Below are 26,756 nucleotides of genomic sequence, written 5' to 3' on the forward strand. Positions count from 1 at the left end.
CAGAACAATATACAGTAATAAAGTTTGGTCAATACACCCCGGTAGGTGGCTCGGGCATACGGTATAGATACCCGAGCCACCCCAACTGGCTCCTCTCGATGTGGAGGAGCAGCGGCTCTACTCCGAGCCCCTCCCGGATGGCCGAGCTCCACACCCTATCTCTAAGGGAGGGCCCGGCCACCCTACGGAGGAAGCTCATTTCAGCCGCTTGTATCCGGGATCTCGTTCTTTCGGTCACGACCCAAAGTTCATGGCCATAGGTGAGGGTAGGAACGTAGACCGACCGGTAAATTGAGAGCTTTGCTTTTTGGCTCAGCTCTCTCTTCACCACAACGGACCGGCACAGTGCCCCCGTTACTGCGGCAGCCGCACCGATCCGTCTGTCAATCTCCCACTCCATTCTTCCCCCACTCGTGAACAAGACCCCGAGATACTTGAACTCCTCCACTTGAGGCAGGAACTCCCCTCCAACCTGAAGAGGACAAGCCACCCTTTTCCGGTCGAGAACCATGGCCTCGGACTTGGAGGAGCTGATCCTCATCCCAGCCGCTTCACACTTGGCTGCGAACCGCCCCAGCGCATGCTGTAGGTGTGTAGAGGGTATAGAGCTGGTCCAGTGTACCACAGTCGAGACGAAAACCACACTGCTCCTCCTGAAGCCGAGGTTCGACTATCGGCCGGAATCTCCTCTCCAATACCCTGGCGTAGGCCTTACCAGGGAGGCTGAGGAGTGTGATTCCCCTGTAGTTGGAACACACCCTCCGGTCACCCTTCTTATGTAGGGGGACCACCACCCCAGTCTGCCAGTCCAGAGGCACTGTCCCCGACCGCCACGCAATGTTGAAGAGGCGTGTCAACCATGACAGCCCCACAACATCCAGAGACTTGAGGTACTCAGGGCGGATTTCATCCACCCCCGAAGCCTTGCCACCGCGGAGCTTTTTAACCACCTCAGTGATTTCAGCCTGGGTGATGAAAGAGTCCAACTCCGAGTCCCCAGCCTCTGTTTCCACCAGGGAATACGTGAAGGCAGGATAGAGGAGATCCTTGAAGTACTCCTTCCACCAGCCAATAATGTCCCCAGTCGAGGTCAGCAGCTCCCCGCCCCCACTGTAAACAGTGTTGGCGAAGCACTGCTTCCCCCTCCTAAGGCGCCGGACGGTTTGCCAGAATCGCTTTGAGGCCAACCGGTAGTCCTTCTCCATGGCCTCACCGAACTCCTCCCAGGCCTGAGTTTTTGCCTTTGCCACCGCCCAGGCTGCAGCACGCTTGGCCTCACGGTACCCGTCAGCCACCTCAGGAGTCCCACAAGCCAACCACAGCCGATAGGACTCCTTCTTCAGCTTGACAGCATCCCTTACTGCCGGTGTTCACCACCGGGTTCGGGGACTGCTGCCGTGACAGGCACCGCAGACCTTACGGCCGCAGCTACGGGCGGCAGCATCGACAATAGATGCGGAGAACATGGTCCACTCAGACTCTATCTCCAACATCGCTCGTAATCTGGTCAAAGCTCTCCCAGAACGGAGAGTTGAATACATCCCTGGCCAAGGGCTCCGCCAGACGTTCCCACCAGACCCTCACTATGCGCTTGGGCCTGCCAAGTCTGTCCGGCTTTCTCCTCTTCCAGCGGATCCAACTCACCACCAGGTGGTGATCAGTGGACACCTCAGCCCCTCTCTTCACCTGAGTGTCCAATCATGCAGCCGAAGGTCTGATGATAAGATAAAGTCGATCATTGACCTCCTGCCTAGGGTGTCCTGGTGCCAAGTGCACTGATGGACACCCTTATGTTTGACCATGGTGTTCATTATGGACAATCCGTGACTAGCACAGAAGTCCAATAACAAAACACCACTCAGATTCAGATCGGGGAGCCCATTCCTCCCGATCACGCCTCTCCAGGTGTCACTGTCGTTTCCCACGAGGGCGTTGAAGTCCCCCAGCAGAATAATCGAGTCCCCGGGAGGATGGGCTAATAGCTTACACCTTTTGAATACGTGTTAATCTAGAAGAGGCTGGTGCTACAGCTATTTAATCTGTACCCATTGAATTTTATGTCTGCAAACCTCAGACTTTAATGGACCCAGGAAGAGAAATGGGCAACTTGACTTTGATCATGTCTCAAATGTGATTTTTATTTACAACTCTATACACATTACAAATTGCCATCTTCCAGTCCGACTGGCTGTGGGATGTTGAGGCGACTTTCAGGAGAGCTGTTTTCCACAACCTGTACACAGAAGGACCATAATAGAAATAAGCATATTTGTTTTCATGCATATGACTGACTTTCTTCTTCGATTTTCTATCAGATGGAATAGACTTACTTTGGCAATATCTGCCAATGTGCTGACCCTGGTCCTCTTGGTATGCTTGTCTGCCACAGTCCGGGGCAAATTTGGTGTGGCCAGCAATCAGGAAGTGGATGTTTAGTGTGGAGTGAAGCTTGTGCGCTACCCGCCAGGCGCCATACCACAACATAAAGTAGTTTTTGTTTTGTCTCGTTGTAGACGGCCCTATCTTTTTGAACAAGCTGAAGATGATCCTCTTGCTTCTTGATTGCTGCAGTCTTCCACTCCTCTGGAAGGTTTGCACTTCTTATAAGCTGGTCATTATTCTGTTGGCACTTCCAGCAGAGGTCGGTGCGGGGCCTACAGCTTCTTATGTGTGGGAGTAGCTGGGTCCAAAGCGCCTTGAAGCTTGATTTGCAAACTGCACGCTCACCTGAGAGAAAAATATCACAGGTTTATAAATTTTTGATGAAGTTTTACATCACTGGTCATTAGAAGAATTTCACTGTTCTATAAAAATATATTTTTATACATACCAAGCTCCTTAGCAGACTTCATATAGAGACGCCACACTGAGGCCTTTGACACATGTGTTAGCAGTAGCTTCACATGCCAATCCCTGTGGCCAGGATGTCGACCAGGCAGCATGATGGTGTGATCCTCTGCGTAGTTCTTTATGAACTCCAAAACTCTGCGGAGTTGCTCACTGCTGATATAATCGGGATCCTGCGGCCGCTGGCTCTTTTTCCTCAAGCGGGGTCTTGCACCGTTCTCATCAAAGTGTCTGATGATGTCCGTCAACGTGGCTTTACAGATTCTTAGCAGGGGAAACAAAGGAAATATTCAGCTTATGGTTTACATCAATGAGTGTTGACAAAATTGGTGACAACACACCACGTTTTTTCTGCATACAGGTGTGTTTATAGAAATAAACATCTAACACAAAAGATAAAAACAGGTAGTTGTTTTTTGTTTTTTTTCCAACCTCAAACTTTGATTAAAAGTACAACCCCCCTCCCCCCACTAAAGTCGATTTTCACATTGTGAATGGGATACAGTAGATGCTAACCTCGTGTAGCTATGTTAGCCAAAAAACTGTTGCTGTGAACACCAATCACCCAGCGCAGGGGGAAGAAAAAAACACACAACCTCAAGCTTAGATTAAAAATACAAACACAAACCCCAGTCAAGTCAATTTTAATATTTGACCGGTCAGGTTTATGTGATTTGTCCGCTTCTGTACATGATTTATTTACAGTATGATGCATCAAAACATTTTTTTAAAAAGTTATCAAACTCACCCCATGAGAAACAGAAAGGTATTCTGGCAGACTTTGATGCCTCCGATGGAATAAATTGTCCTGGCGTGTTTTCTTTTCCTTGGTGTCTTCTTGGTGGATGTGGTCATTGCTGAAGCTTCTAGCGTATACTGGTTTGCTTCAAGATGTCTGACTATTCTCATGTCCTGCCGCTCCCTTTCTGCTGCTAAAGAATCCATCCGTATGTTGTACATGATCTCCGGTGAAAGTTTGCAGCTACAGGACTGTGTCCCAAGTGAAGAGTTCTCCTTTCTCCTTCCATAGCATTTACAGTCAAAGTTACGTATCTTCTCCATTTCACTGTCTGTTTTCCTCAAATGTTGTGACAGCATTAGCTTCTGATATCTTACGTTCTAGCTCCTCAGCTGCCAGTCCAAATCTTTCTTCGTCATCCTCGTCTTGAGTTGAAGACAGCTGCAAACTAGGAATGTTCTCCAAAGTAATGCAGTCGCTATCATCTTCCGCTTCATCTCCTTCTGATTCAGAATCTGAATAGAGTCTGGCAGCGGCGGTACAGCTGAACATGCTCTCCCACAGCGAAGCGATTCAGTTCGTTTGCAACATGTTGACCTTGGTCCTTCGTGAAGAAACACATTATTTTTCATAGGAGCTGTTAAGTAGCCACGAGGTTTCTTGAAGCACGCTGGTTATTGGTGAACAAGCAGAACAAAAGCCAGCACGGAGCCAAACAAAGCCGCTACAGAAATGAGCTGATGCTTTTCCCCTCCCAAAATGTAAATACGAGCTGGCTGAGTTTTAGGCTGAAAACAAGCCGAGTTTAAACATAAAATTTACCATTTCAAAACCTCCGAAACTGTCATTTAAAGAACTGAGTGGATACTTCATAATTTCAACTTGCACATTTTGCAATAAAACGAAAATCAATATTTTCTCAGAAATTGACAGTTTTTCCTCATTTTCTCCGTTTGTGTTCTGCCGACTTGTTCCTGGTTTTCCCGTTGCACGTCACATATATAAAAATATATACACACACATCTATATATACACTGCTCAAAAAAATAATGGGAATACTTAAACAACACAATATAACTGCAAGTTAATCAAAGTTCTGTGAAATCAAACTGTCCACTTAGGAAGCAACACTGATTGACAATTAATTTCACATGATGTTGTGCAAATGGAAAAGACAACAGGGGGAAATCTTTGGTGATTAGCAAGAAACACTCAATAAAGGAGTGGTTCTGCAGGTGGGGACCACAGACCTCTTCTCAGTACCTATGCTTTCTGGCTGATGTTTTGGTCACTTTTGAACGTTGGTGGTGCTTTCACACTCGTGGTAGCATGAGACGGACTCTACAACCCACACAAGTGGCTCAGGTAGTGCAGCTCATCCAGGATGGCACATCAATGTGAGCTGTGGCAAGAAGGTTTGTTGTGTCTGTCAGCGTAGTGTCCAGAACCTGGAGGCGCTACCAGGAGACAGGCCAGTACACCAGGAGATGTGGTGGAGGCCGTAGGAGGGCAACAACCCAGCAGCAGGACCTCTACCTCCACCTTTGTGCAAGGAGGAACAGGAGGAGCACTGCCAGAGCCCTGCAAAATGACCTCCAGCAGGCCACAAATGTGCATGTGTCTGCACAGACGGTTAGAAACTGACTCCATGAGGATGGTATGAGGGCCCGACGTCCACAAATGGGTGTTGTGCTCAAAGCCCAACACCATGCAGGACGCTTGGCATTTGCCAGAGAACACCAGGATTGGCAAATTCACCACTGGCGCCCTGTGCTCTTCACAGATGAAAGCAGGTTCACACTGAGCACATGTGACAGACGTGACAGAGTCTGGAGACACCGTGGAGAGTGATCTGCTGCCTGCAACGTCCTTCAGCATGACCGGTTTGGCAGTGGGTCAGTAATGGTGTGGGGTGGCATTTCTTTGGAGGGACGCATGGCTCTCCATGTGCTCGCCAGAGGTAGCCTGACTGCCATTAGGTACCGAGATGAGATCCTCAGACCCCTTGTGAGACCATATGCTGGTGAGGTTGGCCCTGGGTTCCTCCTAATGCAGGACAATGCTGGACCTCATGTGGCTGGAGTGTGTCAGCAGTTCCTGCAAGATGAAGACATTGAAGCTATGGACTGGACCGCCCGTTCCCCAGACCTGAATCCGATTGAGCACATCTGGGACATCATGTCTCGCTCCATCCACCAACGTCACGTTGCACCACAGACTGTCCAGGAGTTGGTGGATGCTTTAGTCCAGGTCTGGGAGGAGATCCCTCAGAAGACCATCCACCGTCTCATCAGGATCCCAGGTGTTGTAGGGAGGTCATACAGGCACGTGGAGGCCACACACAATACTGAGCCTCATTTTGACTTGTTTTAAGGACATTACATCAAAGTTGGATCAGCCTGTAGTGTGTTTTTCCACTTTAGTTTTGTGTGTGACTCCAAATCCAAGCCTCCATTGGTTAATAAATTTGATTTCCATTGATGATTTTTGTGTGATTTTGTTGTCAGCACATTCAACTTTGTACAGAACAAAGTATTCATGAGAACATTTCATTCATTCAGATCTAGGATGTGTTATTTGAGTGTTCCCTTTATTTTTTTGAGCAACTCACACACACACACATATATATTCTTCCTTATTTTCATGTCAACTCTGGATCAGGGTAAATTAAGGATAAATTGGTTGATTCCAATCCCTGTCTGGAGCAGAAAAGGTCAAAAACACTGCAATCTGAGAGAATGTTTGAATCTTGTAATCCATGATTATAAAAGTGAACTTCATATTCAGCAGCACATTTATATGAGCTGCAAATTTACAAGTTAACACGTTGTAAGCTCTTGGAGACTCAACATGTTTTATATAGGAGACAGGACAGGGGCTAGCTGGCTGAGAAAAGACGGATGGATGATTGGACGGATGTACGAAGGGATATTGGACAAATGGATGGACAATGAAACACGGATGGATGGACTGATTTAATTATCTTAAAGCCCAACAACTACTCTGCGGTTCAATCCTCTTCTGATTTGCCGTCTAGAAACAGATGCATCACACATACCACATTTTAACATTCAGTTTTGCTGACTAACTGTTGTGTTTATATGTCTTTCTTTAGATATTAGTTATCTTCATTTAAAAGCAGACGTTAAGGCATCTGGCTCAATACAAGGTGTCACATTAAATTGAAGTCTTGCTGAGTGACGGCCCTAGGCTTCACGTTTGATAACTCTGACTCTAGTTAATCACCAGAACAGAGGAGAACCGTTTAACGCACAGAGGGCAAAATCAAATATGTCAGCAGTCACGCAAATGACACTGTCAAAGGAACTCATTAGTGCCATCAGACATATATATGGGGGCAATCAAAAGCAGCCTTGGGGATTTATTGTCCAATCTGCTCTGAATGTTAAATAATTAGTTTTTTTTTTCGGTTAAGTCTGTTTTTTTTTCCCCTCTGCAAATGACCACCGAAGAAAACTTGAGAAGGGTTGTTTGAGCAAGATCCAGGCTGCAGTAAAAAGCATGAGTTTTCACCTTTGAACACGAGAAGGGGGAGCAAAGACTCCATGTTTTGGGGGACAGCTGAAGTATCTCACTCCTCCCACTGAGCCGTCATTTTTGCCACTTGGCTTGTCCAGTTCAATGCCCAACCAGATACCTGTAGAGAAGGAAATTCAAACCAGAAATTAGAGGCATCACCTCGAATAATGAGATCAGCTCCACAAGTGAGATGTATGGAACAACGTTTCTCAGACACCTGAAGCAAAGCCACCAGTGATACTTGTAAAACAATGTGAACTTATCAAGAAACTGATAAACTTGAGGCTGCGTGGTTCCTGCTCTGTATTCATGTTGAAGTGACACTTTTCAACACTTAAATTTGCTGAATTCTCAGTCCATTTTTAAACCAGGTTTATAAGTATAAATAGAAGCCGTCACTTTGAATTTATGGCCCATATTTCTACATTTGTCTGGCTTTAAATAATGTACCTGCATAAACTAAAGACTGACTTGACGGAGGGATGAATGGACCATAGAAGAGATACATGGCTGGATGTATAGAGAAAAGTAATGTACATCTCTTGGAAAAACAGATGGACCACTGGGTGGATGGACCATTGGGTGGGTGAGTGGATGGATGTGTGATGCACTGATGGCCAAAGGGATGCAAGCACAGATCGATGGATACAAGAGAAACTCTGGAATAAAATATTTTTTCTATGTAAACCTTGCAAGTATTTTAATTTTGGACATTTTCCGGGTTTTTTCGGACTGCAGTGGTCCCCATGGATGTGACATTGTGACAATAAAGTCCATCTTTCACATATAGTTAATTGGAAAAGTCCTCTATTAAAAGCAAACAATCTTAAATAAACTTAAAAAAAAAAATAATAATAATCACAAATTATCAACATAGGATTTTAATATTTTTTTATACCCATCATGTGATGACCTGGAAAATAATAAACTGCAAAACAACCTTTCTATAGGTATCCTGATCATGTGTAGTGGCAAAATAATTATGTTATTTGATAAACAAGCTTTCTATACAGATGCATGTCTGTGACTATGGGGACTTTTGTTTACCAAACTAAAAGAAAAGTTCAGAGCAAAACTTTGTAAATACCATATTAAGAGGCACACAGTGGAAAAAAAAAAGAGGCGTGTTTGTTTTTGGTGAACTGAAGTTAAAACGAAACAACGCTGATTTAAGAGCATCAAAGGGGGACAAAAGACTGAAATCCGGTCGTGGTGTGACGCACGTTAGTATTTATTTATACATGGCTGATGCCTGAGGAGAACTGCTGAATAAATATTAATGAGTGGTGTGAGCTGCTGCGTTTGTGTTGGGTGCTAGTTTGGTCTGGAGCAGGTTTTCTTTTTGTGCTAAAGGAAATTTTTCAGGAATCTTTCCACTCAAACCAGAGGATTTTCATTGCAGCAGTTTGTCACAGTAAAAGCAAAATTTAGAAAACATGAATAGGTGCATTAAACGTCAGTATAATGTGTGAATTACTTTACAGGAATGTAACTTTGTTTCTTTCCCTAAATCTAAAGAACATTAATTCCTTATAGGCAGGATCCAGTGAAAACAACAGTTCCCAGGTATTTTCCATAACTTTACTGATTATTTTATTTATCCAGTGGTTTAGTAACGTGCTGGGAACGTTAAGAACAAACGTTTATTTTTATTACTCTTTAGTTTTAGTATTGGTATGATCCATAGAATACTTCACCGCTATTTTAAAACCTGGACCAATTAAGATTCCGATGATCCTTAAGGTCCCGATGGTTTGTAGCACTGAAGAAGGGCTCTGACAAATGAACACTTTTTAAACTATTAATGAGATTTTAAATAAAACCAAAGAACTACACAAATGCAAGAAGCCATTTAAAAGAAAACTGTCTCAACATGTCCTCAACATATTGTACTTTTTACAATATGAGACATGCTTGCAGTTCACTGAGGCTGCAAGAGAGCAAGACTTTCAAAAGATAATACAAAGGCTGACTGGAATGCAGCAAAGTTGATCCGTTTTATTTGTTTGACTATCTCTCTGAAAATAGCTGGAGTTGGAAATTTAAGCTGACTTTTTGGGGATTTCAGATTTACACAAAGACTGATATTTATGGTTAGTAATGCCAATAACTAATAAAAGATGCCAAATACAGTTTAAAATGTCAACTCTGAACCTCTTTTTGTTTTAAAACATGAGCAATTTCTTTCTCACAAAAATGGCGTGGCATCTCTATGTCTCTGCAACCGCTGTAAATAACGACTGCTCAAAACAGGAAGTTTTTATATCCTCATATATTACAGTTCTTAAAGAGAATTTGGATTAAGGAAAAAATTGTATCAGCAGGTTACAGTTTCTCAAAAACTGGAGAACAAAATTCTAATCAGTGCATCTCTAGAAAAATTTGTATTTACTAACCATGAGCAAAGTTGGTTTTTCCACAGAACTTAACAACACCGGTCCTCTGTCCTGCCACCAGCACCCTCTCACCCAGTCTCACCTCGGAACCATCATACAAAGAACTACTGCCTGAGGGCGTTCTACTTCTGAAACCTGCAACACATAAAGCAAAAGATCTGTTTGATGCAAGTAGATTTGCATAAAGTAGCAACCTTCCTGAAACCTTCTTTGGGTTGGTGTTTTATACCTGCAGCCGGAGGAGCTGAGGAGCGGAATGAGGAATGATGTGCAGGTGACGATTTTGTCCTGGGGCTTGGAGAGATGTTCTCTTTTCGCTGCCTGGCAAGGAGACGCTGCCTTGGCAGCGGGCGAGGACGGCCACTTGGTCCTTGACGAGAGTCCAACGAAGATGATGAAGACGAGAGGGAGCGTGTAAGAATACCTGTGCAGAAAAATCATACAAAAAGATCAGGGAAAGAATATGTGACCATGACTCAAGGACCAAGCTGTTAAGGATATCACTGGGACAGCACAACAGAAAACACAAATAAAAAACATCAGGGTTCATACACAATTTTCTGATGAAATACAGGTAGGAATGACAGACATGGAATGAAGGAAGAAAAGACACTTGGAAAGAAACAAGAGATAAACGTTGGGAAAAAAGTACAGACAAGGGAGAATGGGAGGAGTGACTTAAGGAAGGAAGAAGAGAAGGACAGGAGGCACAGAAGGAATGAAGGTAGGACTCAGGAAGAAAACAAAAAAGGTAAGGCAAGAAATAAGGTAAGGTGGTAGGACACTAGATAGTTAAGAAAGGAGAGAAGGAACAAAGGAGGATAGAATAAGGAACACACAGGAAGGACAGAAGGAATTAACTACAAAGAGGGAAGAAAAGAAAGGGCACAATGAAAAAAGTAAAAAAAAGAAAGAACAAGGAGGAAAAGGATGTAGGACACCAGGACAGGGAGGAAGAAGGACACAGAAAAGGAAGGAGAGAAGGAAGAACAAAGGAAAAACGAAAAAATTAGGGGAGGTAGGACACAAGGAAAGCAACAAAGGAAGGACAGAAAGAAATGAGGTGAGACGGATTAAAGGACAGAAGGAATGAATCATAGGATTGAAAAAATGAGGGAGGGAGGGAGGGAGGGAAGGAAGAACAAAGGAAGGAAGAACAAAGGAAAAACAAAAAAAAGGGAATGAAGGAAAAGAGGTAATAAGTGAGAAAGAAAGGAAGGAAAGATACAAGGAAGTAGATGAGGATGAAAGAAAGGCAGGAAAAGATAGGAAACAGTATCAAAATGAAAATATTCCAGATATAATAATATCCATTCCTGGAACATACTGAATCCAAATTCTATTCTTTACCAGACTTTTCCAGACTGCATAGGAACCCTGTATCATCAGAACAGCAGATGTTTAAAGAAACACTAAGCACCTAATTCCCCTGTTCCCTGCTTACAATGAATCCAGCATCTTTACCTTCAGGTCTGACCCAAATAACGATTTAACAGTGATCCGTTATCTGTAGCATACAGCAAATTCAATCCAGACCATTAAGACTGTTTTTCCAGAAATTCTCAGCAGCACCAATCAGCAGTCCTGTTTGTGTGAGCGATTACTGGAATCCAAGTAAAGACTGATGTGTTAATGCTCCCCTCCAACATGGGAGATAATATGGAGCAGAGGGCTTCAATTCCCTCTTTAGAGGCTATTTGGACGCAGGACCTCATTAGACGTTTACCTTCCACAAACCTACTCAGGGCGCAAGTTCATTAAATGCCCACTGCTTGGATGGTAATTGATTTGTTCTGTGCCAAAGTGCTTTATGAAGAAGATTTAGCTCCAAACAAACTGAAAACGAGCAGTAATGGAAAAAAAAACCTCTACTGTTTCATAACAATTTGCAACATGTTTTCAGCATCTAAATTATGGTTGTCATTATCACTGAGCTCCTCAAAGATAGACTTTTGATGCTGGATTCAGGTATTAAAATGTATCGAGATTAAATGGTTAATAGGATTTACAGTCATCACTTTTAGTCAAACACTACACTAATAATGCAAACATATTCCCAAACCACAATCTCTAAACCAGAGTGCAAAACTAACTCAGGAGTCAGCAAACACCACAGCACCTGTCCTTTTGACTGAGGGGTCGTCCTCTGTGCTTTGACTAGGACCTGGTGGATGTTTTGTACTGTCAGGTGTTTTTTCAGTCGAGGGGGATACACCTTTCCACACAGACAGACCGTGAGCACAAACAGTGCTGATAAAAAGACAGTACAACACACTTTCATTTCCACATATATACCGTAAGTATTGGTCTCACAAGCTTTATGTTATAAACAACTATTGGAAATAGTGTTTCTTTTGCCTGAATAGATTGTTTTCACAAATTACAGTGAGGAAAATAAGTATTTGATCACCCTGCGACTTTGCAAGTTCTCCCGCTTAGAAATCATGGAGGGGTCTGACATTTTCATCTTAGGTGCATGTCCACTGCGAGACCTAATCTAAAAAAAAAAATTACAATGTATGATTTTTTAAATAATTCATATGCGTTTGTTACTGCTTCAAATAACCATTTGAACACCTGTGAAAATCATTGTTAATATTTGGTACAGTGGCCTTTGTTTGCAATTACAGAGGTCAAATGTTTCTTGTAGTTTTTCACCAGGTTTGCACAAACTGCAGCAGGGATTTTGGCCCATTCCTCCACAAATACCTTCTCCAGATGAGCCAGGTTTCTGGGCTGTTGCTGAGAAAAACAGAGTTTGAGCTCCCTCCAAAGATTTTCTATAGGGTTTAGGTCTGGAGATTGGCTAGACCACTCCAGAACCTTGATATGCTTCTTACGGAGCCACTCCTTGATTATCCTGGTCATTGTCAAAATCTCGCAATACATGGCCCTGGTCATCCTCTCCTTAATACAGTGCAGTTGTCCTGTCCCATGTGCAGAAAAACACCCCCAAAGCATGATGCTTCCCCCCCATGCTTCACAGTAGGGATGGTGTTTTTGAGATGGTACTCATCATTCTTTGTCCTCCAAACACAGCGAGTGAAATTAAGACCAAAAAGTTCTATTTTGGTCTCATCTGACCACAGAACTTTCTCCCATGACTCCTCTGGAATACCCACAGTAACCTTGGAAACAGTGGTGCCAGCTCTCTTCAGGTCATTGACCAGCTCCTTGCGTGTAGTTCTGGGCGGATTCCTCACCTTTCTTAGGATCATTGATACGCCACGAGGTGAGATCTTGCATGGAGCCCCAGTCCATGGGAGATTGACAGTCATGTTTAGCTTCTTCCATTTTCTAATAATTGCTCCAACAGTTGATCTTTTTTCACCAAGCTGCTTGGCAATTGCACCGTAGCCCTTTCCAGCCTTGTGGAGGTCTACAATTTTGTCTCTGGTGTCTTTGGACAGCTCTTTGGTCTTAGCCATGTTAGTAGTTAGAGTCTTATTGATTGCTTGGGGTGGACAGGTGTCTTTATGCAGCTAACAACCTCAAACAGGGGCTTCTAATTTAGAATAATAAGTGGAGGTGGACTTTTTAGATGCGGACAAACAGGTCTTTGAGGGCCAGAATTGTGTTTGCAGGTGTTCAAATACTTATTTGCGTCAGTAACACACAAATAAATGATTTTTTTTTTTAAATCATACATTGTGATTCCTGGATTTTGTTTTTTAAGATTATGTCTCTTATAGTGGACATGCACCTAAGATGAAAATTTCAGACCCCTACATGATTTCTAAGCGGGAGAACTTGCAAAGTCGCAGGGTGTTCAAATACTTATTTTCCTCACTGTAAATCAGAATTTATGATCAAACACTCAGTACTTCAGTAGCCTTTTTACCAAATACTATTTCACTCTTAATTGAGTTACATTTTATTATGTAATTCTGTGCACAGTTACGTTTTGCTTCTACTGGAGTAAAAACATACTAAAGCAATGGTACTCTTACTTGAGTACAATTGTTGGCTGCTCTACTCCACCTCTGCTCACAATGCAGTTTGTAGAAAAACAGAACATTCACCAGTGGAGGGCAGTTTACGTAATCTGTTTCTCCTATTGGAAGCTGCCCAGACAGTTCTGGTAGAAGAGGTGTTTTTATGTTACGGCTCTGAACGTGCTATGGCAAATTAATAATATAAAGTTTTTCCCCCTACATGGGGTGTGATATAGGGGCAGACGTTTAGTTTACCATGAGCATGTTAAACTTTAAAGTTAATGGTAGAGCAATTGGAGAAAGACTAAAGTATGGCTTGTTTGGGAGGATTGCCAAGAGAAAGATCTTTCTTTCTCAAAATAATGTGGCTGCATAACATACAGTTAAGCCCAAATTTATAGATACATAAATTGAGCGGCCAGAGTTCTTCCAACTAGATTAGGCTTTAAAACACAGTAATGATGGGCTTCGTTTTTTTTTTTTAAACACAGCCTTAATGACATTAAGAAGTCTGTTAGATTAAACAAATTCAAATAAATGAACCCAATAAAGACCAGATAGTTGATATGTTATGTGAAACTCTAAAACTAGAAAGAGAGTATTACTTTAAATCAGATAACTGAGCTCCAGTAAATCTCATATTTTCTACCATCTGCATCAGCATTATATACAGTATGATGAACACAGGCTGACTGGTTGGTTGGTGAAGTTACAGCCAATCACAAAAAAGATACATAACATTAGTTAAGCAGGCATAATTCCTTTTGTTTCCAACTTTATTGACTAGATAAACTGTATATACGTTGTAAAAGTGTAGCACTCAGAGGCAGAGCTGAAAAACACCCTAAAAACCAAACAAATCCTGTAACATAGGAACAAAACACGTGAACAATTTTACTTTAAGTCTTACAATGAGATTTAAATATGCTGAGACAAGCAATTACATCCAATCAAAATCCCAAATGGCCGCAAACACAAAGTATTTTGAAAAGAATCTCACATGGCAAATGACTAAAATTAACAACTTGAAGCAGTAAATCTGTCTTCTTTAAACTAGTTTATAACCATAAACCTTTAGAACTTCGGGGATGTTATCCAGCACCAAAATCCCTGCTGCAGTTTGTGCAAACCTGGTGAAAAACTACAAGGGCATACTTGACATCATTACAAATGTAGGGAAAAGAATCTCCCTTTTTAGAGTTTTCAACTTTTAGATACAAGACAATCCTAAAATCAGTTGGGTATTTGTATTTTTAGTTTAAAGCAGCTGGAAATGCTCTTCGGCCTTCACTTGACTGCATCCTAACTTAGAATAGCAAACATTTCTTGTCACTTAACCTTTAGCTTGCAGAGTGCTCCAGGTGCTATCCATCCCCCTCCATGCACTGATGTTCACTTCAGGTGGCAGAGGGAGGCTTTACAAGTCAAAACAGAGCTCCATTGTGATGCCGCCTATGCACCCATCTGCCCTCTGAGACTGGACCTACTGAGACACACCAGGGAGCAGGATGACATTCTCCTGTGTCTGTCTCTCTTGGTTAGAGAGAACAAACAGGTCCACAATGACCGAACCAATCCATCGATAAACACGAGTGAGCTGTCTCCATCAGTGATCCAATGGGACAGTAAAATGCAGGTGGCTCTGGAAGTTTGGGCTGACAAAAGCCCTGAGAAGTGTGTGGTCGTAAATTAGCCTAGTTCAAGTTGCACAACGGTGCAGACACGTTTGCCCTCAGATGCATGGTACGTCGTTTGTAAACACTCACTCACACACCTTGTGATTAATGGCTGCCAGGCCACTCAGCCCGTCTATGCCCTAGTTATTAAACTCGGCTTAATTGGACTATCAATCACTGAACTGCACAGGCCTCTCCGAGGTCCGGTATTCCAGTCACATCCCAATCGATCGGCCTTCAGAACCCTGACAATTAAAACACCACAATACAGCTGTAAACTTGAGAAGTAGCAGGAATAACAAAAACATAAGACAAGGTTTCTGATAGAAATTAACAAAGGAAGTCATTTGTCAGAAGTTGGTGGAAGCGAGCATTCAAGGACTAAGAGAGCAGGGTCCCATCATCAGTCTAATGTATGCATTGTCCTTTGGCAGAAGTTCAAAACCGACTTTCATGAAAGATTAATATTGAAGGTGTGATGCCATAAATCCTGACATGCAGCAACATAGTTCATACAGGGTAGGCAAGATAAAATAGGATCTATATCCAACGGGTAAAATGAGCATAAAAATCACATCTATATCTGACCTAACCATTTTCATTTGATGGCTTTTCTCCTGCTTCACGGTTTCCCTGCAGGAGGCCCAAATTCTCAAAATGCTGGAATGAAAGCTGGCAGGACATTCAGTACAATTTATCAATACAGCACCAATTCACAACAAATGTCATCTCAAGGCACTTTCAAAGACAGACGGGTCCAATTCATATCCAGTAATCCAATCAAAACAAACCATGGATTTCCAGCAATCCAGTCTCCTGAAGCAGCATGTGACAACAGTGGACGTTTGATTGCATCCAGCTGGTAACTTTGCAACAAACCCAGATCATGAGCAAGCAGCCAACCACAGGGCTAATTTCTAGGTTAGTTTTAGTTATACAGTTTAAACTACATTTGTGTGCAGTGCATACAAACACCTCACATTTTACATTTCACTTACAAGAACAGGTTTTCTCCAGGTCAGTTCAAAACATCCTGCTATCAGGACTGAGAAGACTGTCTGATTTTATATGTTCTAATTTAATTTCAATTTAGCATTTTGCTCATTTGATTTGTGTTTATTGTGTATATAAATCCAAATTTTGAATACATATTTTGTCAGTTACTTTAAATGGAACTCAATCAACTTTAAAACTTTTGTAAGTAATCATTTTACATACAGGGGTTGTACAATGAAACTGAAACACCTGTCATTTTAGTGTGGGAGGTTTCATGACTAAATTGGACCAGCCTGGTAGTCAGTCTTCATTGATTGCACATTGCACCAGTAAGAGCAGAGTGTGAAGGTTCAATTAGCAGGGTAAGAGCACAGTTTTGCTCAAAATATTGAAATGCACACAACATTATGGGTGACATACCAGAGTTCAAAAGAGGACAAATTGTTGGTGCACGTCTTGCTGGCGCATCTGTGACCAAGACAGCAAGTCTTTGTGATGTATCAAGAGCCATGGTATCCAGGGTAATGTCAGCATACCACCAAGAAGGACGAACCACATCCAACAGGATTAACTGTGGACGCAAGAGGAAGCTGTCTGAAAGGGATGTTCGGGTGCTAACCCGGATTGTATCCAAAAAAACATAAAACCACGGCTGCCCAAATCACAGCAGAATTAAATGTGCACCTCAACTCTCCTGTTTCCACCAGAACTGTCCGTCGGGAGCTCCACAGGGTCAATATACACGGCCGGGCTGCTATAGCCAAACCTTTGGTCACTCATGCCAATGCCAAACGTTGGTTTCAATGGTGCAAGGAGCGCAAATCTTGGGCTGTGGACAATGTGAAACATGTATTGTTCTCTGATGAGTCCACCTTTACTGTTTTCCCCACATCCGGGAGAGTTACGGTGTGGAGAAGCCCCAAAGAAGCGTACCACCCAGACTGTTGCATGCCCAGAGTGAAGCATGGGGGTGGATCAGTGATGGTTTGGGCTGCCATATCATGGCATTCGCTTGGCCCAATACTTGTGTTAGATGGGCGCGTCACTGCCAAGGACTACCGAACCATTCTTGAGGACCATGTGCATCCAATGGTTCAAACATTGTATCCTGAAGGCGGTGCCGTGTATCAGGATGACAATGCACCAATACACACAGCAAGACTGGTGAAAGATTGGTTTGATGAAAATGAAAGTGAAGTTGAACATCTCCCATGGCCTGCACAGTCACCAGATCTAAATATTATTGAGCCACTTTGGGGTGTTTTGGAGGAGCGAGTCAGGAAACGTTTTCCTCCACCAGTATCACGTGGTGACCTGGCCACTATCCTGCAAGAAGAATGGCTTAAAATCTCTCTGATCACCGTGGAGGACTTGTATTGTATTGAAGAAATGACGCTGCATTGGCCGCAAAAGGAGGCCCTACACCATACTGATAAATTATTGTGGTCTAAAACCAGGTGTTTCAGTTTCATTGTCCAACCCCTGTAGTTATGATTTCAATATTTATCAAAACAATAATTTTATTTTCATAATCAAGCAGCCAGAAAAGGACATTTTTTAATACAGAAATTTGGACAGCTTTGAAATAATCTAAGATTAATCATAATCATAAGAGTAGCATTACCGTAAAATATTATGATTAATGTGCAAAACTAGAATACAAACATGTTGTTTATACAGTAGTAGAATTACATTCTTAAAATGCTTGAATGTGATAAATACTTTGATCATGAGATGATGTCTACAGTTTGTGGCCTCTCTAAGCCCAAAGAACTGTTTTTTGAAAAAACGCTTTTTTTGTTGGTTGTGTAAAATGACATAGCTCTCACATTATGCAAAATCTTCTTCTGACTGGTGAATCAGAGAAGGATCGTCCTATTGAGATTCACTTTTTGTTTCGTTTATACATTACGTGGTTTATCTTGTGTAAAGCTGTGCAACATTTCAATTTGCCTCATCCACCTTGGATGTGTGTTCATCATCACTCAGTAACTTCCTTAAGGAGCATTTTCTTTCATATCCAACAAAAATTCCAAATTAGGGAACAACCAAAACACTCCGGACAGAACAAACAGCCTGGCAGTCTTAAAGTGAGCTTCCAGCTGAAATAACAGGACTCCAGTCATTTCTGTGAGTGAAGCAACAGCTGATTTTGGACCACAGTAAGGTGCTCAATTTATTCATTAGTGGTTGTTCTGGTGCTGAAAGCTATTGGGTCCAGGCTTTCCGAGAATTCATTCTTTTTTTTTTATAACTGTAGAATTATCTTTGGAGATTATATTTAAGATCAAGCAGAAAAACCTTTTTTAGCTCCTGAGAGAACTTAATAAAACTTACTTTAATCAGTAGTAGTCTAGTAGTAGTACACTTTTACTTTATTTTCATGGTTCTTTTCCTTTATTATAAAACAAACCATTTACTGTAATTCCAAGTTTGTTCTTGATTGCTTGGTTAACTGTTCCCATAAATCTTTTCATACCATTTGCACGTGTTGATTTTTCTTAATGTTGATTCTAAATCAAATTTAAATCCTGAGAAAAATAGAGAACTCCCCTCATTATATAAAGGCTGCTTAATGCCCAGTTAAAGAATTCATCCTTCAGGTTCATATTGACAGGGAGACTATTTGTTTTCTCTATTGAGAGAAAGATTATAATCTTAACTCTCTTGATAAGCACTACAAAGTAAGGAAACAATTCATGGGCACACTCTTGTGACTGAATCAGTTGTCTTTTTTCTCCCACATTGTATCCATGGCCGTGTCCAGCGAATGGTACGAGAAATTTTCTGTGACATGAAAAATCATCTGCCCCCCTTTTGACAAGACTCTTTCACCCACATTGACAAATATTCAAGAATCCTTCATTCCTTAGGGTCTGTTGGCTTTTCAAGCTCCCCGTCTCCATGGTCGAGGTTATGACATGTCTTTTTATTACTGCACAAAGTGGCAGAACTCCTCAGGGAAGCAGACTTTCCTAAACGCTTTTATGCCTCACCTTGTTGCAATGTTCAGTGAACCCGACAGGGCCAGAGTACAGCTTAACCCTATGAGCAGAACCAGGGAAATCACTGTTCAACCTGCCAGAGCTGCCACAACAAAACCCTATTCATGCACATTCCTGTTTCCAGCGAGTCTGAATAACAAAAACACACTTCATGAGCAGCTCTTATGTTTTTACCTGTGTTAATCTTGGAGGTAATGCGGGACACATCAATGCGCCGAGGGGGGCGGAGAGGAGTCTTTGTTGTGCTTGATTTATGTTTTTCCAAGGGTTTACTGATCTTGGACAGGGGAGCAAAAATTCCTATGAAAATAAAGCAGACAACAAAAAAGGAGTCATGACTCAGATTAAAGAGTGGCTGAGTCAATGCAATTCATCATTAAGCACTGCGGCATGACGTGTCCCACCGTGTTTGACTCGACAAGTGAAATACTGAACCCCTGCTACAGAGCCATCATTTTTCCCTTCTGGTTTATCTAGCTCCACTCCGGCCCAGAGGCCCCCGGAGAACTCGGTGCTGCCGCAGAACCGCAACGTCCCAACCTGCAAACACAAAAAATATGGAACACACACATTAAGCATTACAGTAACGCTGTGTTATGTTCCTATTCTACAGAGGCTAAAGGCTGTAGGTTGCCGATTAAAATTGGATATAAATGCATAGGTCCCCTGAGGGGCTATTAAAATGTGTGGCATAGAACAGAGACCTGCAGCTACACACAAACGAAGTGGACCACTGCCACCGTAAGGACAAAATGCAGTCTCAATCTGCTATGCAGAGTAATACGTCGGGTGTTTGATGAGCCACAGACACCTATATAGTTTGGTCAAAAATTCTTCTCCAGCTCCAGGCCTAGCAAAGTAATGCATTAAACATCTTGCTATGTTAGAAACGGAGGACACTGTGTTGCATCTTCAGCTGTCAGGGGTTAGGGATCCTAGACTATGCTGTGGTATTTTCCATCTTCAGTTTATTGCCTAATTGAAGAAACATCCAAATAAAAATAAAACCTTCTGGCCAGAGATATACCAAGAATTTAGATAGGTAAAGGTATCTGCTGATTGTCAGGTTGACCATCTAAAACCAGCGTGCAACCATCAGTTCCCATCAGTGGAGGCAGCTTGCCTAAGCTCTACCAGGTCACCCTAACTTTCTTTAGTGCAGCAGTTCTTACCAAGTTCAGTATAAGACTCATTTATATTTATTCTCAGCATCAGTGAGGTGGTTAAAATAAATTCACAGCAAGCACACAGATTTAAAAGGAAATTGTTTCTTCTACTGAGGCATGTCGGCTGTTCATTTAGCTTGTAAAAACCCAGACATCGACCACAAAACTGAGCGGTGCATCTTTAGTTCCTACATCTTTGTCTACGAAGGAGCAGAGGAGAAAATATGTCTATGTGGTAAAAGGAAGATAGGAGTTATAATCAGTAGCAATCTGAACAGACAGATCTAACAGTCTAGTCGGGCAATGTTTAAGCTCTTAATTACCATAATTACAAGAAAACACCAGAGGTTAATGAATTCAGTCGGTGTTCACAACAAACAAAACAGAATATGCAGTTATTTGTTTGGGTCAAAAACAAAAAGGTACAGCTCCACCACTGAGCCATTAATGCAGTCTTGTTTGGAAACATTTGGTTCACAGTCTTCCTTTCTCCATCCTGAAGCATGCAACCTAGGACTCTCTGTGTGGGAACCTAAATGCAATGTGTTTAATTGGTCACTGTCCAATCAGTCTCTGGCACAAGGATTGTGCCAAACGTCCGGGACAACACACAGCAACAAACGACTTTTTAATTTGTGTCTGTAATCAGAGGTTTACAAACTGCACAAATATGGTTCCTCCTGCATTTTAATTAACATCACAACATTTTATTTAGTGCAAAATATTTTTAGACTCTTTCCAACGTTACTTTGATTGGCATGGTAAATGTTCCAGTTGAGCACAACAACTGATAAATTTAACAACCTCTAACACTCAAGCCAACCGACTCACCTAATTTGATCTTTGCAAGTTATTATGAAAAGTAACTTTTCCTTTGAATTATTGAAATTTGACTAACATAGACCCTTAGACCAGGTTCTCTCATAATTCAATAAAACTGAAAACTTTTAAGGCCTCATTTAAATTCAAGCAACTCCTGAGTGCAGAGTAGCAGCAGCCTTATGTTATAGTAGTTATGTTATAAATTCAGATCTGGAGGGGGAGTTCAGATCCAGTGATTATTTTTTTCAATGATACAGAAAAAAATAAAAAGTAACTCCTTAACACCACTGCCTTAGCCATGACAAACGTATATATCTGAGCCTGTATGCATAATTTTTACCCGGTATGGATTCAAAGAAATCCACAAATCCACTGTGATTGTATCTTGAATAATAGTACCAGGAAGGAAAAGTAATGGTTCAAAAAAGGCATTAAAAGCTAGTAGAACAGCAAGAGTCAGGTATTTGGTCCCACCAAACAGAACTAATCATGACACTTATTTGCACAATAATGAATAATGAAATCACCAACACAGCTAAAATTTAGAGCAGAACTCAATATGGCAAATAGTTGAATCCAACTACGCCACGAGCCTAGATGGAAAACATACTTTCCTCCCACAGAGGTGAACCTTTCCTGCTTTCTTAGGGCATTTCATGTCAAAAGGATTGTACACGGTTCCCAGCATCATGCAGATGATGCCTGAACAAGAAGACTTGAAGATTTTATTCAAGTATGAAGAGATTTTTTTGACAAAGACACATTTTCTGATCCATGCCGTGCCTTAAATAAATACATAAAGAGTTTACTGTTGTGACATGGCAGCAGTCTGACAGCCAAGAGCAAAAATGGCCTGCTAGTGAGGATATTCCTAAAACGTAACATGTAATTACACTGTGACTTGTCAAGAGACTTTGCATTAATGCTCATTGGAGTGCTGGTTTGTGCTGATAACAAGTATGCCACTTTCAGGCAATAAAACATGTGTAATGAGCTCAAGTGAGAAGTATGAACAACAGTCACAGTCTAGTTGACACTGTTGGTGGTGCAGATCAAAGAAAAGTGTAAAAGAAGATTACTAACAAGCAAAGAAGATGCATAATCAGTACAAGCTTTTCACTCACAGACGCAGCCTATAATAGATGTTTGCGGCCTGTGAAATTAATTTAAGAAGATGTATAAAAATTACTGAACAGTCATTTCAGTTTGAGCTTTAGTTCTGTCATCACTGGCGTAACATCTAGCTTTGTTAAATTGTAAATAAATAAGATACTCAGGTATTACACTAATAATACCGGATTGTGACTCACTCCTGCTGGGAAACGGCCCATTTCATAAGTTTCTTCTTGTTTTTTGCAAATCACTGAATCCTAATCATAAACCTATGAACATTGTCCTTATTGTAGCACTTAGATAATGTCAAACAAAAAAGGAGGGATTTATTTTATCTAGAAACAGCTTGGCTCAGCTGCATCAGACGAAGAAAAGCGAAGATTATGTCTATCTTGCTTTGACAGCAACATGAAACGCACCTTCTGTCCAGCTATCACCACACAATCCCCGAGTCGGATTCCCATGGAGGCGAGCTGCATTTTGGCCTTATCAGACAGAGCAGGGATGACCTGGCCTTGGAGTGTGAGGGGCAGAGGGGAGCTGGGTCTGGGTAAAGCCCGTCTCAGCAGAGTCCGTAGCTCTTTGGCCACGGCAGCTGCATCTGCCATCTCCAGGGGCATATCCAGTGGGTCAGGTACAACATCTGCTGGACACTGTCCTTTATCATTCTGGAAAACAATAGTGATGAGTTAACAATTTTTATATACTAAAAGCTTCTCTTTTTAAAGAGCAATTATCTCCTGGCAAAGTCACGTCAGATTCATAAACAGATAGATAAATGTATAAGACTGAATAATTATGACGTATATATTTGATAAAATGCTACTGTTACACAAAGTAAATAAAACAAACAAAGGTGTGTTTGTGTAATTAGTGTAATTAGGTGAAGCTAGTGTGGAAGCAGGAAAGCAGGAGTGAGGTGATAAACATTTAAGAGACATTAACATAAATTGTTGGGATGTAGTTTTAGTATAGTATTTGTTTATAAGCATATTATACATTACATCTTTAAGCACTCCCAAAAGTCAGGATGGACTTGAAGAAATAAATAAATTTCATCTAGCAGTTTCTAGAGTAGTAAAAAAGTCAAAAATAGAGCATATTTTACACCGATTCTCCATCGTTACTTGACTCTGAACTGTGACAGCTTGCAGGCTCCTATTGCATATCATCAGGCTCAACAACAACACTGCTACTACCTCACGTACAAACATCAGAACTTCTGTGTTCCTTTCGAAAAAGATCACTTATTTCTGTCTTAGATTCTTTAATCATATTTCAACTCCCAGAATGAAATCCACGTCAATTTGTTTCAAAGAGGCTGATCAGCCGAAGGAAACATGAAGGTTTCCCCAGGTGACTCAATAGTAGTGAGGATAGACATCTTTGAGTCGGCAAGCTAAATTTCTAAGGGGGTGCTGCAAAGGGAGGTTGTTGTAGAGGTCTGAGAGGAGAAATCTCAGAAGGATCACTTTATTTGGTTATTTTATGTGGTTTATAATGGCCACAAAAAATAGGTTGCCTTTGTTAATGCTCAAACACGAAGCTAAAATCCACCCCTTACAATCTGCCTACTGCGTCGGTAGGTGAGACATTGTGGTACAAGAAATTATACGGCGTTTATACTTTTATTCAAACAATAGTGTATTTATAGGGGAACAAAAGTCTAGCCAAGTCACCTCCACATTCCCAGTAGTGTTAATCACAGTTCATAATCAAATTTAATCCCAAGCAATGGCTCGCAGCAGGACGTTCTTTAAACTCCTTCCCACACTCCGACATCAAAATCCTGCAAATGGCTCTCTCTCCTACACAGCAGCCCCACTGTGTCTACAACAGTTAAATTATAATGTTCAGGGGTTGTCGACAAGCATGCTGGAGAGTTATTTACAGCCAGAAAGAGGCCATTTTCTGAAATGGTTTTCACATTTCTTTCCCATACAATTTATGGACAAACTGATTTATAATTGTTTTTTCAAAAATCATTTTTATGCTTTTTATCATCATTCCTGCTATGTTCTAGACTGGGAACATGTGAACACAGCACACTACTTAGGAGCAAGAGTTTAACAAAGTTTCTCTGTAAATAAAGGTCGAGGAACATCTATTTAAGTGTTGATGTAAGGCTGCGGTGTGAAGACGCAGGAGGACCAGAGAGGGGAAGAACGTCAGTGCTCCCCTGGTAGTTTTATGGGAGGGGCGGGGTGCACCAGGGACAGAGGATGGTGGAAGGATTTCAAAGTAAAATCCAGCTTTCACTCTCATTAAAACGTCAAACACATGCGCATCAGGAGAAAGTGACCAAATCATCTCAAACTGAATATCAAAGACTGTAAAGTGTCTCAATGTTCAGACTATGTCCTTTATTGATTTTCTATGGCTGCTGTTCAGTTGTTCATTTAAACATCTGATTAACTATTAAACCATAAAAAATATGTAATCACTTTAGGATATTTCAGTTAAGGAACATCTTATTTGTTTGAATTGTTTGCCAACGCTAATATTTATTCATGTAGAAGTACTTTTTTATGGCATTTTTTTGCAGTAGTAGTGGCTTTCATTTTCTTTCTTTTTTTTGGTGATCTGACAGGAAAGTGGTGGAGAGAGGATGAAAACATGCAACAAAGGTCAAAGGGCCGGGTCTCGAACGAGTGATGGCTGCGTCGAGAAGTAAGGCTTTTGAACATGGGTCACATGCTTCACCCCTGCACCTCATATGAAAGTACTTTTAAAGTAAGTCCACAAAACAACCTTTGAATTCATTTCTGAATTTTGCATAAAACAGTGCAATTAATCCTGATTAGAAACTTTATTTGTCACCCAGCACTAGATGAAGACACATAGATAAATAAAGCTCCATAGATGGAGATGATTAAATAGATGAGAACAGATGGAGAGAAACACAGATAAATATATGGATATACACATGGACACATGCATAAAGGAGTGTTTATTCAATAACTGTTCAATTCTATTGTGTTTATATTGGTTGCCGTTATTGATAGAAACATGAAAACTGTGACTTCTTTAAGTGTTTGTGTCAGTACGGCCCATCCAGATGAAAATGCTAGTGGAAACACTGCATATTATTTACAGAGAAAGGAGCAGCAAGGAGCTGCTAATCTAAGGGACTAGACTAACTGACAGTCATCAATGTGATCTGTGAACTGTTGACCCCCATTAATCTGGGAAGGGTAATAAGGTCATTTTCAAACTATATGGAGTCCATCATTCTAGAGAAACAAAGCTTATTCACAGTTTAAAAAGACTGAAAACTGATCCCAATCCTACCAGGAGAGGACGACGCAGCAAAATCACACTGATCTGATAGTGAAATGCTCAGGAAAAAGGCAAAAAGCCATGCGCCCCTATTCATATTACTTCGTACAACCACTTAGTGAAATACAATTTTGACCACACCCTCATAAGGCAGGTAATGCGTAGGTTTAAACACTGTCAACTTGGAGAAGAAGAAGAAAAGAACAAAAAGAAAGAATAAAGTGTTTTCTCGTCAGAATATTAATGCAGTTTTTATATTTTTGTTTTTCTGAGGAGATAAATTATTTCCAATACGACAAGATCTGTTCTCACTCTATGCTCATGATCCGATCTTTTTTTTGTCTGCTATGTGTTTGACGATATCCTTAGAGTGGGAGTATTATTGTCCATGTTGGCCCAACAATCAAAGCAGTCAAAGAAAAAACCTGGACTGCACGTGGATGTCCTCGTCACCTAGTCCTAGTGGACCCCAGTGACAGAAATGATCAAATTTGCGTCCCACAGGCCTGGCAGTACAGCAGACTAGGGGTAATGAATTACTCTTCAGCATGGTAAATGTTAAAGTTCATGACAAATTGAAGGAGGACTAAACTAGGTAAGGGCAATTATCTTGCAGGTTATTGTTATTGTGAATCTTTTGTCATGAGAATTTTGATTTATTGCGACAACGATAAACTCTACATGATGATGTTTACACACAAGTATTGTAGTTATTTTCATTTTCATATTTGTCACACCAAGTTCCATGAGTGCAGCAATAAATATTTAGATTTTTTAAATATGATTAAATGCAGTTATTGTGCGCTGCTTAGTGATATCCTGAAGTAGCCTATGCAGTGATTGGTCAGTTCTTTGTGGGGCTCTGACTGCAGTGATTTGCTGCAGACAAAAACACTGCAAGGGATTTATAAATGTATTTTATCATTACTTCTGTCATTATAACAAAAAACAACACAAAATACGGTGATAGACCTTTAAGTCCATATTGCCCATTCCTATAAAAACAACTATGAATCGTTTGGGAGGACTGAACAAGAAAGCCTCTTCTAGCTTTAAAATAATCTTCAACCTTTATCTTCCTCTCTCAGATTGATGGGTACCAAAAATCTCTTAAGATTGTTTCTGTTACATAAATAATGACAGAGAAAAATCTATTTGAACCTGGTAAAGACCAGAACACTGCTAATGTGACCTGATATGCAAAACTACAGAACTAAAAGAGGGTGTACTTTCTTTTTTTTT

The 26,756-nt window shown here is 41.3% G+C and overlaps 1 protein-coding gene across 8 annotated transcripts in view; it reads right to left on the bottom strand.

The window, feature by feature from the left end:
- Positions 1 to 26,756, bottom strand: part of LOC124855710 (CAP-Gly domain-containing linker protein 4-like) — a 78,416-nt gene that overhangs the window by 35,785 nt on the left and 15,875 nt on the right. For 5 of the 8 annotated variants that reach the window (XM_047345731.1, XM_047345729.1, XM_047345732.1 and 2 more), the window contains exons 8-13: positions 22,655 to 22,903; positions 19,539 to 19,674; positions 19,309 to 19,434; positions 9,752 to 9,946; positions 9,523 to 9,657; positions 7,121 to 7,244 (exon numbers count right to left, since the gene is read on the bottom strand). In XM_047345731.1, the coding sequence (XP_047201687.1) occupies positions 7,121 to 7,244; positions 9,523 to 9,657; positions 9,752 to 9,946; positions 19,309 to 19,434; positions 19,539 to 19,674; positions 22,655 to 22,903 (965 nt within the window). Of the gene's footprint in view, positions 1 to 2,117; positions 2,234 to 2,330; positions 2,728 to 2,830; positions 3,112 to 7,120; positions 7,245 to 9,522; positions 9,658 to 9,751; positions 9,947 to 19,308; positions 19,435 to 19,538; positions 19,675 to 22,654; positions 22,904 to 26,756 lie in introns of those variants that run through there. The other 3 variants (XM_047345728.1, XM_047345724.1, XM_047345726.1) reach the window with 1 other exon arrangement.

Source organism: Girardinichthys multiradiatus, chromosome 19, assembly GCF_021462225.1.
Source record: "Girardinichthys multiradiatus isolate DD_20200921_A chromosome 19, DD_fGirMul_XY1, whole genome shotgun sequence".
NCBI lineage: Eukaryota > Metazoa > Chordata > Actinopteri > Cyprinodontiformes > Goodeidae > Girardinichthys > Girardinichthys multiradiatus.